The sequence below is a fragment of the Brachyistius frenatus genome, unplaced genomic scaffold, assembly GCF_029030835.1.
Source record: "Brachyistius frenatus isolate BFR_SWC_R1_liver_20210118 unplaced genomic scaffold, ASM2903083v1 Contig_17, whole genome shotgun sequence".
Classification (NCBI taxonomy): domain Eukaryota; kingdom Metazoa; phylum Chordata; class Actinopteri; family Embiotocidae; genus Brachyistius; species Brachyistius frenatus.
This window is the reverse complement of record NW_027210616.1, coordinates 5,395,565-5,413,319: the sequence shown is the minus strand read 5'-3', so window position 1 is coordinate 5,413,319 and position 17,755 is coordinate 5,395,565. Positions and strand designations below refer to the sequence as shown.

Genomic DNA, 17,755 nt, shown 5'->3' with positions numbered 1-17,755 from the left:
TTATAATCCATTTTGAAAAAGACATTTTCCCATTTGACCCAGGCAGGCACGACTTTCCCCTGTTGAAATAAAATTCTCAGCAACACATCTGACTCATAATCTTTACCGCTAGTGGCTAATCTGAGCGGTCAGAAAGCACTTGAGTCGTCTAACAATTTGTCTATTAAACACGATTATTTTAAATAATTACTCTGTATTGCTATTTATATTTGTGCTGTATTGTCTGTGTCTTGTGGACAAAAAGAGTATATGGAGTTTCCATAGCACAGCCTTAAAACTGTCTCCTATAGTCTTGACAAAATCCTAAAATACTGCCTAACATGTGATTCACCTGCGCAGCAGATTATTTTGAATATGCAGTGATTTTGCAGGTTCTCTGAATCAATTAGTCACATTCTGGCGTGATAGCTGCGAGAAGGTGTGAAGAACAAATGACAAGACTTCAGGTGACATGTGCTCACTGAAGGAAATCTGCTGTAGGATAAGGTGTGGTGGTAAATAAAGCAGAGTCTATGCTTCTATTCTGTTTTGTAGACTAATTCACATTCTCTGAGTGGTGAGAATGCAAGCAGGCACATTGAAATTTTGTTCTTGTTTGTACACTACAAAAGAAATTGATATGCTCCCCGAGACTCTGTGACTCTCTGTGAATTGCTTACTAAAGCGATGTATAGCATTGTCCCCGCAGCAGTTTCTCTGGAGCAACGTGTTCTGGGGTTTTTAGTGCGTCAATAAAATTTGGCTATGCCTCTGATGATCCAGCCCACCAGTGGAAGCAGAATATACACCTCTGAGCAAATTTACTGCTCCCTAGTATGTGATACCAAAGCAATTAGTGTCGAAGAGATTGGTAGGCATGAAAAATCCTTACAACATGCCTTGGAGCCAATACAAAGGCAATGCATCTCAGGTTTATGGCCCAATTGCTTATTCAGTCGTATTTGGTGTTCCTCTCCCAGACTCCAGAGTCAGAGGGGAATATCGTGACAGGGCAATAAATTACTCTTGCATTTAGCATAAGTCTCCCAATAAAGATTAGACTATAGGATACTGCAAAGACCGAAGTGTAAAATAAACAATTCCCACAGGGAAAATGTTGTTGCTTTCTGTAATCAAAGAGGAGAAAGTTACACGCTCGGCTAAAAACTTTATAATAGTGATTTAATCAGGACATCAATAACAGCCACCATCCCCTCCATCTCCGCTGCAGTATCAACCTCAGTATGTGCCAACATATTGTGCTGCCAAGCGTTGCAGCGTTTTCAGTTCATTTGTATTAACAAATCTGTAACTTTACTGGTTTGTGCAGCTCTCATATCAGTGTATGAGTAGTAATGAGTGGGGACTTAAAGTGTTGCTTTAAATAGCAGTAAAAAAAAAAAAAAAAAAAAAAAAAAAAAAATCTTGAGCGCTATCTGTCTGCACAGCAGAAGAAGCATGAGATGACAGTAAATTCCCTTCGGAGAGGCAGCTTGGGCGTTTATGTAGCATAACAAACAACCCTAAATGTCAATGAGTGGACTTTCTCTGTGAAGGACACCAGTGACTGGGCTGCATTATTTGCCATGAGTGGGAGGGATTACTCGGCTGCCTGTAAAACAGCATGTAATCTAGCGGCCTTTGGGGACGGGGACTCAGCCTCGCCACAATGCTGCAAGGAACCGGCTGGTTCACTTTGTTAAGTCTCTGTTTTTGGAAAACACACGTGCACAGACAGATATGCGGATGCACGCAGAAACAGACAAAGAGGCGTGCACACATTGTGTCTAGGAAGCTGTTGCATAGATTGTGCCGTTGGCTTGTCCCATTGGACTGCAGTGCTCAGTTATCCACTTATGTATGGAGTTTAGTCCATAACAGTCTTAATTTCAGCTTAGAGTGGCAAGAAAGATGCAGATGCACCGCAGGGAGAAGAGGATTCAAGAGTGCCATGTGTCCAAATAAGCTCTTTTGTGTCCTCAGCAAATTGTTGTTTATCTCAATGTGTACAGCCACTTCATTTCTTTTTCACTTCCTACTTGGATAGGAAGAGTAAACAGAGAGCGAAGATAATTCATTTGTTTAATTCATTTCTCTTGTTAATATTTCACCTCCAGTGTCTCCTGTTCAATTAGTCTGTGCCTCGTCAACTGTAGTTTTTCCTCGTAGTTTACTATTTTTTTGTTGTTGTGCTAAATAGATAATAAATTGTTTTCTGATTTAAAAGAAGATACATGCCATGTTGCAGCAGGAGAGAATGGGTTCTGCTGCAATGCCTACATATTTAATGTGATTAATTGATTAATTTTGTCATTGTGTCATGAATAAACAATATGCTCAGCCCAAACTGGCTTACAAAACACCATTAATAACAAAAAGAGTTAGAGTAACAATAAACTAATACACCTTCTTGATGTTTTTTTTTTTTTTTGTTTTTTTAAGCAGCAAGAAAGGTAACCAATTTATAAATATTAAACCTAAATAACCATTACATCTAGTCATCATCAGAGCACCAGAACAATTCTGGATTTTGAACATGAATTTCATTTAACAGAAATTCTTAACTCATTATAAAAATCACATAATTCACACACCTCTTGGATATTTTTACCAACTTCAAGGGCCAGATGAAGGATTCCTGTTCTTGACTGTGCGACTAAGGATCTTTGGTTTCTTAATACATTTTCTTTAATGTAAGGTTCAGGGCTAAAGTTCTGCTTGATTTGATTATATGTTATTGTGTTAATACTGCAGGATAGGTTATTGCTATACATGTATTATAATTCAGCTTATTTAAAAACGGCATGAAGCTCTGCAGCCCATGGAGAGCTCTACAATGTACTCTTGTAAAAAAAAACTTCCTCTTGACTCTGTTTTCTGGCATATTATCCCAACGATTTCACATTTATATTGTAGATGTAAAGATGCTGCAGTTGTACAGGGTTAACGGCTGCAACAGTTTTTTAATCAAATCTCTTCTTTTCTCTTCCTCCCTTCCTGTTTGTCTTTCACAGGTTGGTTCTGAGCACCTTGTCCAGAATGAACACCAACTCGTCTGACGAGTTCTTCCAGGCCACAAATCATGCAGAACAGACGTTCCGCAAAATGGAGACCTACCTCCAGCACAAGCAGCTGTGCGATGTCCTCCTGATCGCGGGGGATCACAAGATACCAGCTCACAGGTCTGTGTTTGTGCTTCTGTCTGCTTTGATTCCATTAATTACGCCTGCGTCTGCCTCAGATTAGAAGTAAAGAGGCTCATCTGGATACACTTCATTAAATTGGTGACACAGGCGTTCAGGCTTCGGCCTGGACCGCAGTTTGCATTAAAATTTTGTCAGTCGGATTGATCTGAGGAATAATTGGGTGATCTTTGAAATGCAAAGCAAGTTCCCTCCGATTTCCAGGTGGCAGTTGACCAGACAGGTATGCACACTCCATGTGCACTGGTTTGCATCTAAACACCTCAGCTGCTGTGATCTAATTACAGCTCTGCCCATGCTCATTTCCACATTTCATTTGATACCCGGAAGAACACCGTGCTCCACCGCATAGAGGTGTCAATATATGGACATCCAGCCCTCGTGTGAATGACTGAACCCAACAGATCACATGACATGCCCCAAATGCTGAGAGCCATTGTGTTCACTGAGTGCATCTGCTTGTGTGTCTATCCACCGGCAGAGTTTGTTAGCTCATCCAGACGGATTCATGAAACCGGAATGCTCCACAGAGACAGAAGAGACGGATCCCAGTTACCCAGTTGTGTGAACAGCAGTCTGAAATCATAGTCTGCTTGGATACAGCCATGTGAAGCAGGGTTATGGCATAATAAATGACACGCGGCATAATAAATATGAATATTAGAAACCACAACATTGTGGAAATATGGGTGTAGGATTTATTCACTCAATCACATTTACCTTGTAATACCACATGATCTCTCCTTCCCTTCATAAATCCACCAGAATGTTATGCGAGTTTGACAAATGAGCGAACATAATTAGAAGTCTGACCGTTGTAGTGATTAGCAACATGAAGCATGTGGAATAACATCATCTATCAAACACTGACAAAGTGGAATCATACAGCAGTGGCGAATTTACATTTCTCAGTGACCTGCATGGTGTAAAATCACATAACTAGAATAAATCACCGTTAGAAAATGGTGCAGCGTGAAATCATTAAACTCTCAGCACAATTTGATGCAATACATAGAGAATAAATGTAGTTTTTAATGAAGCAAAGCTACATTTGAGGACATGAAATGCACTCTTAATATCATTAGCATATAGATCTCCCACAGACACATAAAGAGCATTAATTCATTGCCTTTTTCCTTCACGGCAGACTGGTCCTGAGTGCTGTGTCGGACTACTTTGCTGCTATGTTCACCAGCGACGTGAGAGAGGCAAAGCAAGAGGAGATCAAGATGGAGGGAGTGGACCCAGAGGCCCTCAGATCCCTGGTTAATTTTGCCTACACTGGTGAGTGCTCATAAAGACATTCACTAGCTCTTGTAAGTAGTCATGAGATGTCTAAAATCCAGCGTGATTGAAAACAGATCAATAGGACTGTTCATCATTAGGCTGACTGTGAGTAAAAACAAAATTACCAGGCAAACTGCCCATTGGTAAATCCCCTACAATGTGTTCGAGTCAGAACATCCACTCTTTCAGTATTTCAATTGCAAAGTAAACATCATCATGATGACTGTCAGGTTTGTTCTGCTGTTAAACATAACTGAGTATGTAACATAAAAAAAAATAGCTCACAGGTTTGTGCCTCCAGTATCTTTTTACACTATTCCCCATTTTAAGTACTTATTAAGTATTCATTTAACTGTTAATATTTGTTGCTATTTGCATTGATAAAACCACAGTTTTATCCATTGCAGCTACATTCAGTCACGACATAAGAGTCTTTTTTTCCTTGTCCTGACATTGCAGGTGTCCTTGAGCTGAAAGAGGAGACCATTGAGAGTTTATTGGCGGCAGCTTGCCTCCTACAGCTCTCACAGGTCATCCAGGTTTGCTGTAACTTCCTGATGAAACAGCTCCATCCCTCCAATTGCCTGGGAATCCGTTCCTTCGCAGATGCCCAGGGCTGCGTGGACCTGCTCAATGTGGCCCATAACTACACCATGGTAGGACAGAGGCAGAGCGCATTTATATAGTGGGCTAAATTATTCACTTTGTGACAAGGGATTGCACTCCCCGTTGCATGAATACACATCGGCAACTGTTTTTAAACATTTAGTTTGATTAGCGGATGTATGCTCGCGTGAAAGGCAACCACATTATAGTAGATCGATTTACTCTGCTCCACACAATGTAAAGTACTGAGAGGATTTACTCCAAATCCTTTTCTGCACTTATCTGGATTTTATTTTTCTTCCATTTTGTCCGGTCTAATAACCATTGTTTAGCAGATTTAGTCAGTAAGCGCAATATGAACAGATAATGTCCTGGATGGATATTCTGTACACGACACATTGGAATAGTTTCGACTGTCCTCAGTTTTGAGTCCAATACTTCAGCAGAGAAATGGGTGAGGGGTACATTTGAATAGAAATTGAATAGTTTCATGGATTCACTTTCTATAATTTGGTTATGTGCTGCTGCCCGTAAGAGATACCACATCGATTAGTTCACTGCCAGTCGTCCAATTTCTATATATTTCTGCGAGGGATATTTGCACTGGATTAAGATTCAGCCACATCTATTTGACAAATCATTTCTTGCTGGCCATGCAGAACTGACTGCGCGAAGGCAGGCGTTATCTCCTGAAGGACATCTGCTCAGCCTGTTTACATAGTCCCTGTCCAGGACCAGGAGGTTAATCTAATCATCAAACTGCACAAGAGGGGCAACTTCCTGTTCAATCACGGCAGTATAATTAGCAGGAAGAGCTGTCTGCTTCCTGGAAAGCCATCCTCTGCGTTCTAAGTGGACCGAGTTGCATTTTGATAATCTTGGTTTTCCTAGTCGAGCCGAGATCCACTTCTAACATCAATTTCCTTCATGAAAGATTTGCCCTTTTAATGTTGTAGTACGTACACGTCTAATGTTTTATTGTTTGGGTCAACAGTATTTCTTTTCAGCAAAAAACCTCTGTCCTTTACATTTCTCAATATATACTTTGTGTATATGAAAATACAAGACCTATTTTAGAAAATAACAATATACTGTGTACTGCAAGCATCTGTTTTTGTCTTTGCAAATTACATTGTAATCAAAATGTTCGTTAGAAGATCATTTCCTAGCCTCCCTCTGATTAGGCGTCAGTCCTCCTCCTCCTCAAAAAACACTGGTATTACACAATTACTCTTTCGCAGTGGTTAAATCAATTAACATCCTCTCCCGCTGATCTTGTTTTCCAAGCAGTTTACTCACCAATGACTTTGCCAGCGTCTTAAAAACACATCCTGTTAAATGTTTACGATATCAGCTTGGTTTAGCTTTGAATTTCGCTGTCAGCTGTTCAGGACTGGTAATTACAAATAATTGGTCCAAAGCAAACGTCAAAGAGTTGGATGGAGGTTGTCCCCAAGCATCAACCACCACAGATCAATAGATGTCCCTCATTTCATTAAAGCTCCCTGTTAAGATCTTAAAACCTTCTCTCCTAATAGATCGGGCCGAGACACTGTAATTTGTTGCAAGTTGATGATCAGTAGCGTGCTTGTTTTTTGTAATTGTTGAGCATTCACTCTACTGTGAGCACTTGATTTGTCAAAGTTGCTGTGGCAGCTAAATGATTAATGCCCAGCTTTCTCGTTCAAAGAGTAAACACAGTGGGATTATAGCCAAAGACTATGTATGTCTGTCATGTGTTTTCATGTTGGATATACTATAGATGCATAGAGGAGGGGAGAGTGTTTTATATATCATATCTAATGGAACTGCCCAGAGACAAAGACCTTGAAGAGGTAGCCATGCAGTGCTGTCATATTGCCTGGGCTTCAGGCCAATACATGGAAGATTAATCTTTAGAAAGGCAATAGAAAACAGCTTCCAGAAAACTTGGAGCTGGACACTGCATTGGTAGGATTGTAATCGGGGTTTGCAGGGCCTTTGTTTCTCATTAAAAGGCTTATAAAGGCTGGATGGTATCATGTTCGATCAGCAGCAAATATGTCTTATTGGCTTACGAAGAGGTGTTTTCTGCCAAATGTTTTATACCAGATTGATTTGTAGTCTGTTGTCATGTAGATAATTTGACTTAATGAGCGAAGTGAAACCAGATGACAGTTTCATCTGTTCGTTGAAAATGGATGTGAAATGGAGAGTTTCACTGTGGTTATCAGTTATAGGAGATAGAGACCTCCAAATTGGCACACTCTTTCTCTTTGCACTCATTTTTCTTCACCTCTCTGTCCTTGTGCCACTCGGTCCTCATAGAAACACACACACACACACACACACACACACACACACACACACACACACACACACACACACACACACACACACACACACACACACACACACACACACACACACACACACACACACACACACACACACACACACACACACACACACAGCGCTGCAGCAAGCGTTGTTCTCGGCTAATAGCTGATGATTATCTGTCTCCTCCGCGTCTCCTCCGTGTTCCAGGAACACTTCCTGGAGGTCATTCAGAACCAGGAGTTCCTGCTGCTCCCCACGGCGGAGATTGTTAAGCTGCTCTCCAGCGATGACATCAACGTTCCCGACGAGGAAACAATTTTCCAAGCTTTGATGATGTGGGTGAGGTACGACGTCCAGCAGCGGCAGCGGGACCTCGGGGTGCTTCTGGCTTACATCCGCCTGCCTCTTCTTCCTCCGCAGGTGAGACAGCTGAGGAAATGTTATGATCAACATTTAGTAAGAGACATTGTGCTTTGTCTTTAGTTTCTTTGTGACAAATCAAACATTACAATACCGCTTGATTTTTTTTAATTTTTTTTAATCTTTGTTAGATTGTCCAGAGTGAAACCGGCTGGATTTATAAGCCAGTTTTGCACAATTTTGTCTTTTCTTATAAATTAAGGCTGTGAACAACTGAATTTTGAATGATAACTTAATGTAAGACTTTGAAAATATTCTTCCTTTACAATGACAAACCAAGCTGATAGTATGACAGCTACACATCATTTTTTCTAAAGACTGCACATTTTACAAATGCTGTATTTCTACAAAGACGCATTGTTTACAACTGGGTCATCCTAATTTACATATCAAACACAGATAACCATTTTCTGGCCGACATGAACTATGAACATATCTCTGTTATTAAATTAATGCTGCTTCGTTTTCTCCAACAAATTGTTTACCGAAACTAAATATGCACATGTGAATTTAACATTTTATTTTATTGTCAGTAGATGGAGAACAAATCACCTACAGCATCACTGTTTGCAAAAATTACAAATAAAAGCTTTTATGAATGAAAAATATGAGTAAAATATGATCTAATGCATAAGTTAATTCATCCGTTGGCCTAGGAGGCGCTTTTTGCTGTCGGGCAAATAAACAACAGAAGTGAATCATCGTTTTTGCCAAAACTGGTGCTGTTTCTTAAGATGAGCAGTGCCGATATTCCTCACAGGCATAACACGATCAATAAATAAATAGCAAATGAAAATGAAATGTGCAGGGAATGCTCAATAAAACCACATGACAAAAGATCCTGTTTAAAAAGCAACTTTTTCAATCCTCTAAGTAGTTTCAGTGTTATTTGGAAACAGGACATGTAATACTGACTAGTAGATATTTTCCTGAACAATAAAGTTTCTTATGCTGAAGTCCATTTTCCAAAATATGTGTACAATATGACAACACTGACTGAAACGGTCTTATGAACGTGTTAGTTTACCCAATATAGTAACTTCCTATACTGTATAGAAATGGTTTGATGACTAATTATTTGTATATTATCCTACTTAAAGATGAGAATTAGATTGTGCACAGAGGTCAAACAAAAATGACCTCACTTGATACTGATCTTTGATTAATCCTTTAAGTGAGAAAGTTGATGAAATCGCAGAGTTCTTTTGTTTTACAAGGAGTTTATCAGTTTCCCCGAAGCTCTTTAACATCTAAATACAATTATCAGGCATTTCGCTGCATTCCTTCAAAGATAGTTTGTGTACACAGTAAACATTTGGCACTTTCTTTACACTTTAGGTTTTTAATTCATTCCCTCTTTCTGACGTAGCTGATTAATGTGATTCCTTGAAATATGCATAAGCTTCTCGCCGATCTGGAAAACAACAAGATGTTCTCTGATGATCTGGAGTGCCAAAAGCTGCTGATGGAGGCCATGAAGTACCATCTTCTGCCCGAACGCCGTCCCATGTTCCAGAGTCCAAGAACGAAACCTAGAAAGTCCACAGTGGGTTCACTTTATGCTGTTGGAGGGATGGACGCTACCAAAGGTACAGCTCATACACAGTAGCTCGCAATACACAGCAACTTGAGTTCGTTGAATTATAATATTGGCTGCGTGTTTGGTTTTAGGCTCTACCACCATAGAGAGGTACGATCTGCGGACGAACACTTGGGTCCAGGTTGGAGTCATGAACGGACGCCGGCTGCAGTTTGGCGTGGCAGTGATAGACAACAAGCTGTATGTGGTCGGAGGGAGAGATGGACTCAAGACGTCCAACATGGTGGAGTGCTACAACCCTATCAGCAAAGTGTGGTCCACCATGCCCCCAATGTCAACACACAGACATGGACTTGGTAAGAGTTTGTCCAGACACACAATTATGGTTTATTTTCGTTCAGTAAAAATAATGTAATACACGAACAAACTGATAAAGCAGACATACTGTAACAACCATTACCTTGTTTCGTTCATTAAATCACATAAGCACCATGATGCTATTCAAAAAAATAATGATTCACTTTTCAGACTCATCCAAATTTGACAAACTTACGAACAGCTAATACTGACAACTAATTGATAATTTTGTTCATAAAGTGTGTAAAAGACATGGCATAGAAAATCATCAAATCCTTACATCTAAGTAATTGGAAGCAGTGAATGTTTGGTATTTTTTCCTTAAAGAACCAGTTTGTTGGATTTTAAGTGGATCTATTGCCAGAAATTGAATATTTATGTCATTCATAATATAAATATGTTTTTATTTGCGTTTAAAGAGCTGAAACTACAGTAGGAATTGTTCTGTTTTCATGACCTTACAATAAGCCCTTCATGTGTCTACAGTAGCACAGAATGGACAAAGCAAACACTTGTGAGGGTGAGACGAGGAGTATTCAATTTAGCAATATTACAAGTTACCATCTAAATAAAATATGTAATAAAATTTAATTTTTGTGGGGCATTTTGTGGGGCCGTTTGCTCTCAAAATATATAACTTTTTGTTAGTGTGATCTCAGTTTCCATGGCAATAAGTGGGATATGACTAACATATATGGAAAACAAGTAGTCAGTAGAAGCGAATGTAATGTATGCAATGTTTGTCACTCCTGGAAGTAGGCCGACCCTTAGCAACGACCTAGCAACAGAGACGCGATCTAGTCCGTTTTATTGCTTTCTGGAGATCGTTTCTCAAACTGAATAAATACAGCAACCAAACCAGTCAAGCTAGCCGTCGCTAGGATTTTAAGTGCGCGACTATCTGTGGTGTTACGATACGGGTTCTCGGAGCGACAAATAAGAACCAAAAGAGACCCGATTTCGCCAAATGGGTCATGTTACATAGGCCTATAACTAGTAAAGACAACATTATATTGCATATTATATCAAATTCAATTCCAATTATACATTCCCATTGAGAAGGCGTAGTGATATTTCCAGTGATGAGCAGGGTGTGATGCTTTATGCTGATTTGAACAGTTCCTAATGTACTATTGACCAATCAGATCCCTGGGTCGGAACTACTTGTTGTATAATTGGTTGTAATCTGCAACCTCACCTCCAGATGCCACTAAATCCTACACACTGCTCCTTTCATAAACTCCTGAAATTATCCCAAATAGTGACCCAATTTAAAAACTCTATAATTAGCTGCTTTTCTTCATATTTATTTCTCAAAGACATGATACGATTCAAATTTGTTTTAAATATATATTAGGTAAATTCCCTTCAACGTTACAGTCTAAAAAACAACAACACAGTTTTGTTGTCTTTGGTGGCACCTGTGGCGATAAGTGGTCATTGCAGGTTTTGGACTTCATTCCTCAGAGATAAAGAAAGTGTCACCTGTGTGACATGAGTCAGTCTGCAGTTGAAGAGCAAACCTGTTGGGTTAGCTCCGCCCACCCTCTCTGGCAGAACGACCACTGCTGGGTGATGGAAAAGGCATCACTAACTATGCGGCGCTTGTGATATGTCCCGGCAATGTCACCACAGACACTCGGCTCGTTCAGATAGTTCCGTTCATGATACTCCCCATGCCTGGGCTTTCAGATGTGGGCCACTGATCATTATTGTCTTACATCATTCAGAGTGAGGGAGTGATTAACAGACATTTATTTCACTGAAAATCTACCCGTCTGTTACTTTAACCTTAAATTAATGTCTCAGAGGACATTGGAAATTAAACGCGCTTCCTTTCGAGGTTTGAGGTTTTAGCTCAGTCAGGCAACACGGTGTTATGAAACACCAAAAATTGCAGGATCCATGCTCAGAAGGGTCACAACTGGTATGAGGTAAAAGAAAAAGAAAATCACACATCTCTTTGACATAGACCTTTGATATTTTCTCATTCCTCTATCAAAGCTTGGCAAGCTGTGCTGGCCTTGCTCTTCCTTACACTTGCCTGCCCAATAAATCTCATATCAGAAGCGTTTTGATTTGCAGTTGAAACAGGTCTGGGTAACAGAACAGGGAGATCTTGTCAAAGCATTCAGCTCACACACCCAGTGAGGTATCAGCGAGCCCAGGAGATCACACTGTACAGATTACCTGTGTTGTATTTGATCTTTATGGTAGCAAATATCTCTCGCTGTGTTGCTTATCATGTGCATATTTTCAGTCTGAACATATTTATACTTGGTGCCTACTAACATCGCTGCATGACCATTTCCTGCTGGGTGCATTATGAGAAAAGTCTTTTTTTTTTAATTCCAAAACCACCAGTCGGTAATAAAATGGGGCTTCACAGTGTTTGTCATTCGAGGTTCTCTGAATGAGGTCTTGCCCTCATGTTCTCTCGAAATATTTGAACTCCCACCAAAGGAAATAAGGGTGGTCGTGTAAAAATCCATTGTGTTTGAACATCCTTTGCATTGTTGCTGGTGAAAATCGCTTTCCTCTGTGACTTGGGACTGAGGAATAACAATGCAGTTTTATAGACTTCCTGTTTTTTTTGGAGTAGATTTGGTCAGCCGGATGACTCACTCTGCTCAGTCCTAAAATGAGAAGTGTACCACTGGCTCGGCTCTCTCCAGGAACCGTTTGAATTTTTGTTGCATTTAGCCTCCCTGAATAAAACATATTGTAGAATATATGTCACACCCAATCCAGATACATAATATAAATACATAATGCACATAATATTAAATGTTCATCCCTCATTCATTTTACAGTTCATTTAATGGTGTTAAAAATGATTACAGACGCTCTATTCTTTTCAGTTTTCATATACCAATTCACATCAATATGCAAATGTGAAGCACAGGTACTCACAGGTGGCATTCATCAACTAATGGCATAATTTCTCATACAATTGATGATTGGGTAACATGTCGTCTCCACTTGTGCAGGCATTGCTGTGCTTGAGGGCCCCATGTATGCTGTAGGAGGCCACGACGGCTGGAGCTATCTGAACACAGTGGAACGCTGGGACCCGCAGGCCAGACAGTGGAATTACGTGGCCAGCATGTCGACACCGCGCAGCACCATGGGGGTCACAGCGCTTAATGGAAAGTAAGTCGCCGCCGCCGCCTTCTTCTTTATTGAACCAATGAGGCCGGCATAGCTTTTTGATAAACTGTGCACTCTTACACTTAAAGGAAAAGCATGTTGTTGTTTTTCTGCTGCTTTTAAAAATCTGTCAGTCCGAGTTTGAAGCCCTTTGCATCGGCGAAGTCACAATAAAGCCTGAGGCGGACGGGTACAGGAATTTGCTCCGAAAAACGGAACGGCAGCGTTACTGCATGCATTTGAAAGGAACCCGTCTGTCATGAATTTGGCTCTGCTGTTTAGATGTAGAAACATTTTGTGTTATAGTAGACAGACAGTCTGTGTTCATGCACATTCTTGCGTGTCTTAGACAGTTTTATTAGAAAATCCTCTTGTTTATTGACTTGCTAGAAAATGAACATGATCTCATCTTTTGTTTATGCCAAAGTTAGCCTTTGTTTCCTTGCAATAATAACAATCCAACTAAAAGCAAGGCAGATATGTTCATGTACCAGATTTATTCATTTGCGAGTTAATTTGAACAGTTAAAAATTCTAAAATCTTAAACACTCCAGCATGCTCTGTTTTATAAATGGTCAGCAGTGACATAATACATAGTTTGGAATAGAGCAATACCACGAGTGTGGTTGTGTAACTCCCAGTGCCGTGGTCCAGGATAAAGCTGAAGTGCACAATTAGTTTGACAACATTTTACTTCTTGAATGCTGTTGTGGTCTGTGTGAGATAAAAAAAAAAAAAAAAAACAACAACAACGGTGTGGCAGTGCAATAGTCAGCAGATGAAAGCAAAGGTTGCTCCGATTAGTGTGGTAATTTATAGTTATGTAGACTTCATAAAAACAAAACACTTTCCGTATGTGTATGTATTCGATGCTTTACAACGCCATTTAATAGTAAATTAAGCATGAAACAGACCAGCTCTCGGCCTCATCTGAATGTGTTTGTGTGCTGAAGGAGAAAAGAGGCTGCCGCTCGGCTACATCCAGCCCTCACTGTTACATTCGATGCAGTTATTTTTATGCAGCTAGGTCAAAAATAGACAACAAGGAAACTGTTTCCCCTAGCCTCTACTTTCTTGATGTTGGGCCTTGCGAGCTGCAAGCACTTAAAATCACTGATGTGATCTTTGTGGAAGAGAACACTCAAGGAAAGAGCCTTTGAAAACCACTATCCACTCGCTGCCGTGTGCTCTGAAATCTCTCACATTATCACTCATTGTCACTATTTTTTTTACAAACATGTGACAAGTGAGTTGCTTCTGCCAGATGCGGCAGTGCTGCGGGTCACGTGTCTAACATGTGAGATTGTGAACTATCTTGTGTAATTTCTCAGACTGTTTGCAGTAGGGGGTCGAGATGGCAGCTCGTGTCTGCGGTCGATGGAGTGCTTCGATCCGCACACCAACAAGTGGAGCATGTGTGCGCCGATGGCCAAGAGGCGAGGAGGAGTGGGTGTAGCGACCTACAACAATTTCCTGTACGCTGTAGGCGGACACGACGCCCCCGCCTCCAACCACTGTTCCAGACTCTCCGATTGTGTTGAGAGGTCAGTAAATGCTTCTTCTCTGCAGAAAATCCACAAACATAACGCTGTGTTCGGATTCCTGTTGCTGGAGCTCTGGGGCCGGGCCTGTTGACTTTCTCATGAGAAAAAGAAAAGAAAAAAAAGAATGTGAAAGTCCTCTTCATCCCCACCCTGTTCCTGCATTTTGAGACATGTCTGTACTGCAGGATATTCAACTGAAGAGCTCATAGTTTCTACACGTTGGTTTATTTTACAGTATCTGGCACCATCTGGTGGCCACAACCTCCCTCTGAATCTGAACCTCAGGTTAAACCTATGAATTCATTTACGTAACTGCAACTATTTGTTGCAGCATTTAAATACAGCCACAAAACTTGTTTTGTACCATGTGACGCTTCATTTGAACATCTCCATTTTTTTTTTTTTTTTACCAAAATATCAAATATAACTAATGGAAACATGTATCCCTTTAGTTGTGTCTGATCTCTGCATATTTTCTCTGTTTAGTCAATGCCGTTTGGCGATCTTTAAAACCTCAGAGGACGATTTCCATTATTTACGTTGAGCTTTTTATAGTTGCTGATATATTAATATTGCAGTTTCCAAGAACAGAAGGTCATTTAACTTTTAAATTCCCAGATTTGATGCTCCACATGTTTACACAGAGCCTTTTAGTCACTTCTACCAATACATCAACTATTTTAGTCCCATGAAAGTAAACCAGTGACCCCCCGCTTTCCGTCACATATCTGTGTGATTATAATCCTTTTAATTATTATCACACTTCGTTATTGATCTGCTGTTTACATACGTAATTTGCATGCAGATCACATTCTGACACATTTGACTTATTTTCCCTAAATCTGACATAATGCTGCATGAAGTCGACGACTTGACAGAAATTGTAAACATCTGAGGTGCTTAATTACTCAGAGATCATACAAAGTAAATCTTAAAATGTTTCTCAGCTTTCATGTCTTCAATATGATGAAAAAAAAAAAATCTCTTGTGCCTTCACTGAGCTCCCAGCTCTCTGTGGTCCCGGCGTCCCTCCAGCGGCTGCTCAAGAGACAGCTTAAGATTTTGCTTTTATGTTTCAGTTTGATTCTCTGAGCTGAAAAGAGCTCACCATTGACCATTCAGACATCTGGGATTAAAAAGGACGAACATCAGGGTGTTCTGATTAGTGAGGATGGGATGCTGTGTTCTTCATGTCATTTAGGCTGATTGGAAAATAAATCATTTTTTACAGAAAATCTTGTTCCACCGCAAATATCGATGCAAATATCAGCTACGCGACCAAACATTGCAATTGCAGGTATGACCCAAAGACGGACACGTGGACCACTGTGTCCTCCCTCAGCGTTCCCCGGGATGCTGTGGGTGTTTGCCTCCTGGGTGACAGGCTTTATGCTGTGGGCGGATATGATGGCCAGTCGTATCTGAGCACTGTAGAGTCCTACGATGCACAGAACAATGAGTGGACCGAGGTAATCACACCAACTTGAACTCATTTTTTTTGCACAACTATTGTTACAAAAACCCAATTACATACCAAACTCGTTATTTTAGATGTAAATAAAATATAATGAAGCAATTTGTGTTTTAGGGAATTTTTGACATTTAAAATTATGAATATTTAAATTGAATTGTAGCTTGTAGTGCCAGAACTAGTTACATGTAACATCAGGGCTCCAGTTAACACCCCTCAGGAGCATAAATCTCAGGAAGTCACCAAAGCCTATCAATATTTTATAGCTTGCTTTTCTCTTTTGCAAACGTTTTTTTTTTCTTCCTTTTTTCAATCTTGCTACTACGACCTTCTTATCTGCATGAAGTAAAATGGGATTTTTTTGAAGACAGCCTCAGATGAGAAGACTGCATGTTAACCTCTCCGTCTTCCTGCAGGAGGTCCCTCTCAACATTGGCAGGGCAGGCGCCTGTGTGGTGGTGGTGAAATTGCCTTGAGCATTTCGTCTTACGACAGCATGGGAAACAAATGAGGGAGCAGCAAAGAAGAGTGGACAAACAAAACAACAGATCAAGGACACATCCTTTGAGAATCATGTTTTCATTTTTTCTTTTTCTTTCTTTCTTTAACTCGGCTCTCCAGATTTTTCAGAGGGAAAACAGAGACAGGCTCGCCCATGAACCATTGTTTCTGTCATTAGTGGACATGTCTGCCCAGTGGGGGAACTGGAATGCACGGCACATTCTCCACATTCTCAACCGATCAAGAATTTTCACAGACTTGGCTAAGCTGTAGCAAATCAGTGCCAAGCCTTTATTGTCCTGCTTTGTTATACTGGTCTTGTGAAAAGTTCAGTGAATGTCCACAGGATTAAATGTAAAAGTTTCATTTTGAGTGAATAAGCCAAACTCCAGGTCAGTTTACATTTACACACAAACATTTCTTATCAGTGCCATCTCGTACAGTCTATTTTTGAGTTGATATGTCCCTTTATCGCCACTTTAATGGACATTGTTATAATAAACAGACGTACCAGTGTATTTCCTTTAACAGGTGGTCAGAACAGATTCTTACTCTTTAGTGAAGAAGACCACTGGAAACACTGGGGTGATGAGTTTGAAGTACAGGAATAACCTTTTAATATATTTGGACATTTTCTTGGAAGATTTGTATTTATTTTTTGGAGCCTGTAGCTACAGAACACCAAAGTCATTTGCTTGTCTTAGATGTCTTGTTACGTATAGAAATAAAGGTTTACAAATTTGTGAATTGCAGAAAAATATATCATATTGATATTTCACATTGCTGTACAGATTTTTGTGAAATTTCTGAAACTACATTTGTGTTAATTGAATCATGCCTAAACCAGCTGCCGTCAATATTTTCAATTTTGCTTTATTTCAGGGCATGCTATCTCAGTGAATGTTTTCTTTGATTTTTACAATATTAAATATAAAGATTGCTGTCTCTTCTGTATTTTTAAGGATTTAATGCCTTATTGGTCATGTAGATCATTTTCACAGCTCAACTTTGGATTAACCCTAAAAAAAATAAAAAATAACAGCAAAGTGGAGGCAGGTTATTTTACATTTTTACGTGCAGCACTAGGAAAACTGATTCCACAACACAGTTCACTGATACAACAGAATTTTTACATTTGTAGTTGCTTGTACTGCTCAAAAAAATAAAACATAATGACTTGTTCACGAAGAAAACAATTTGTAACCGTAATTATAACATGTTTTTGGGGCCAAATGTTCCTTTTAATGTTTTTAATCATGATTTTGTACAGCATGCAAACCTACAAATAAAATGACTTCAGTCCTCTTTGCATGTTCAAATCCATGTTTAGAGCTGTGGCCCCCTCAGCGGGCACATTTTGATTCCTCTTGTTGTTCTG

The 17,755-nt window shown here is 39.9% G+C and overlaps 2 protein-coding genes across 7 annotated transcripts in view; both read left to right on the top strand.

The window, feature by feature from the left end:
- klhl4 (kelch-like family member 4) overlaps nt 1–17,682 on the top strand; it is a 32,141-nt gene extending 14,459 nt beyond the window's left edge. For all 6 annotated transcript variants that reach the window (XM_069694517.1, XM_069694513.1, XM_069694518.1 and 3 more), the window contains 10 exons: nt 2,994–3,161; nt 4,330–4,466; nt 4,929–5,125; nt 7,602–7,814; nt 9,217–9,403; nt 9,486–9,710; nt 12,702–12,864; nt 14,193–14,405; nt 15,703–15,874; nt 16,293–17,682. In XM_069694517.1, the coding sequence (XP_069550618.1) occupies nt 2,994–3,161; nt 4,330–4,466; nt 4,929–5,125; nt 7,602–7,814; nt 9,217–9,403; nt 9,486–9,710; nt 12,702–12,864; nt 14,193–14,405; nt 15,703–15,874; nt 16,293–16,352 (1,735 nt within the window). In that variant the 3' untranslated portion in view covers nt 16,353–17,682. The remainder of the gene's footprint in view (nt 1–2,993; nt 3,162–4,329; nt 4,467–4,928; nt 5,126–7,601; nt 7,815–9,216; nt 9,404–9,485; nt 9,711–12,701; nt 12,865–14,192; nt 14,406–15,702; nt 15,875–16,292) is intronic.
- The window catches only part of polr2g (RNA polymerase II subunit G), a 125,618-nt gene that overhangs the window by 65,525 nt on the left and 42,338 nt on the right, over nt 1–17,755 (top strand). The window lies entirely within an intron of this gene.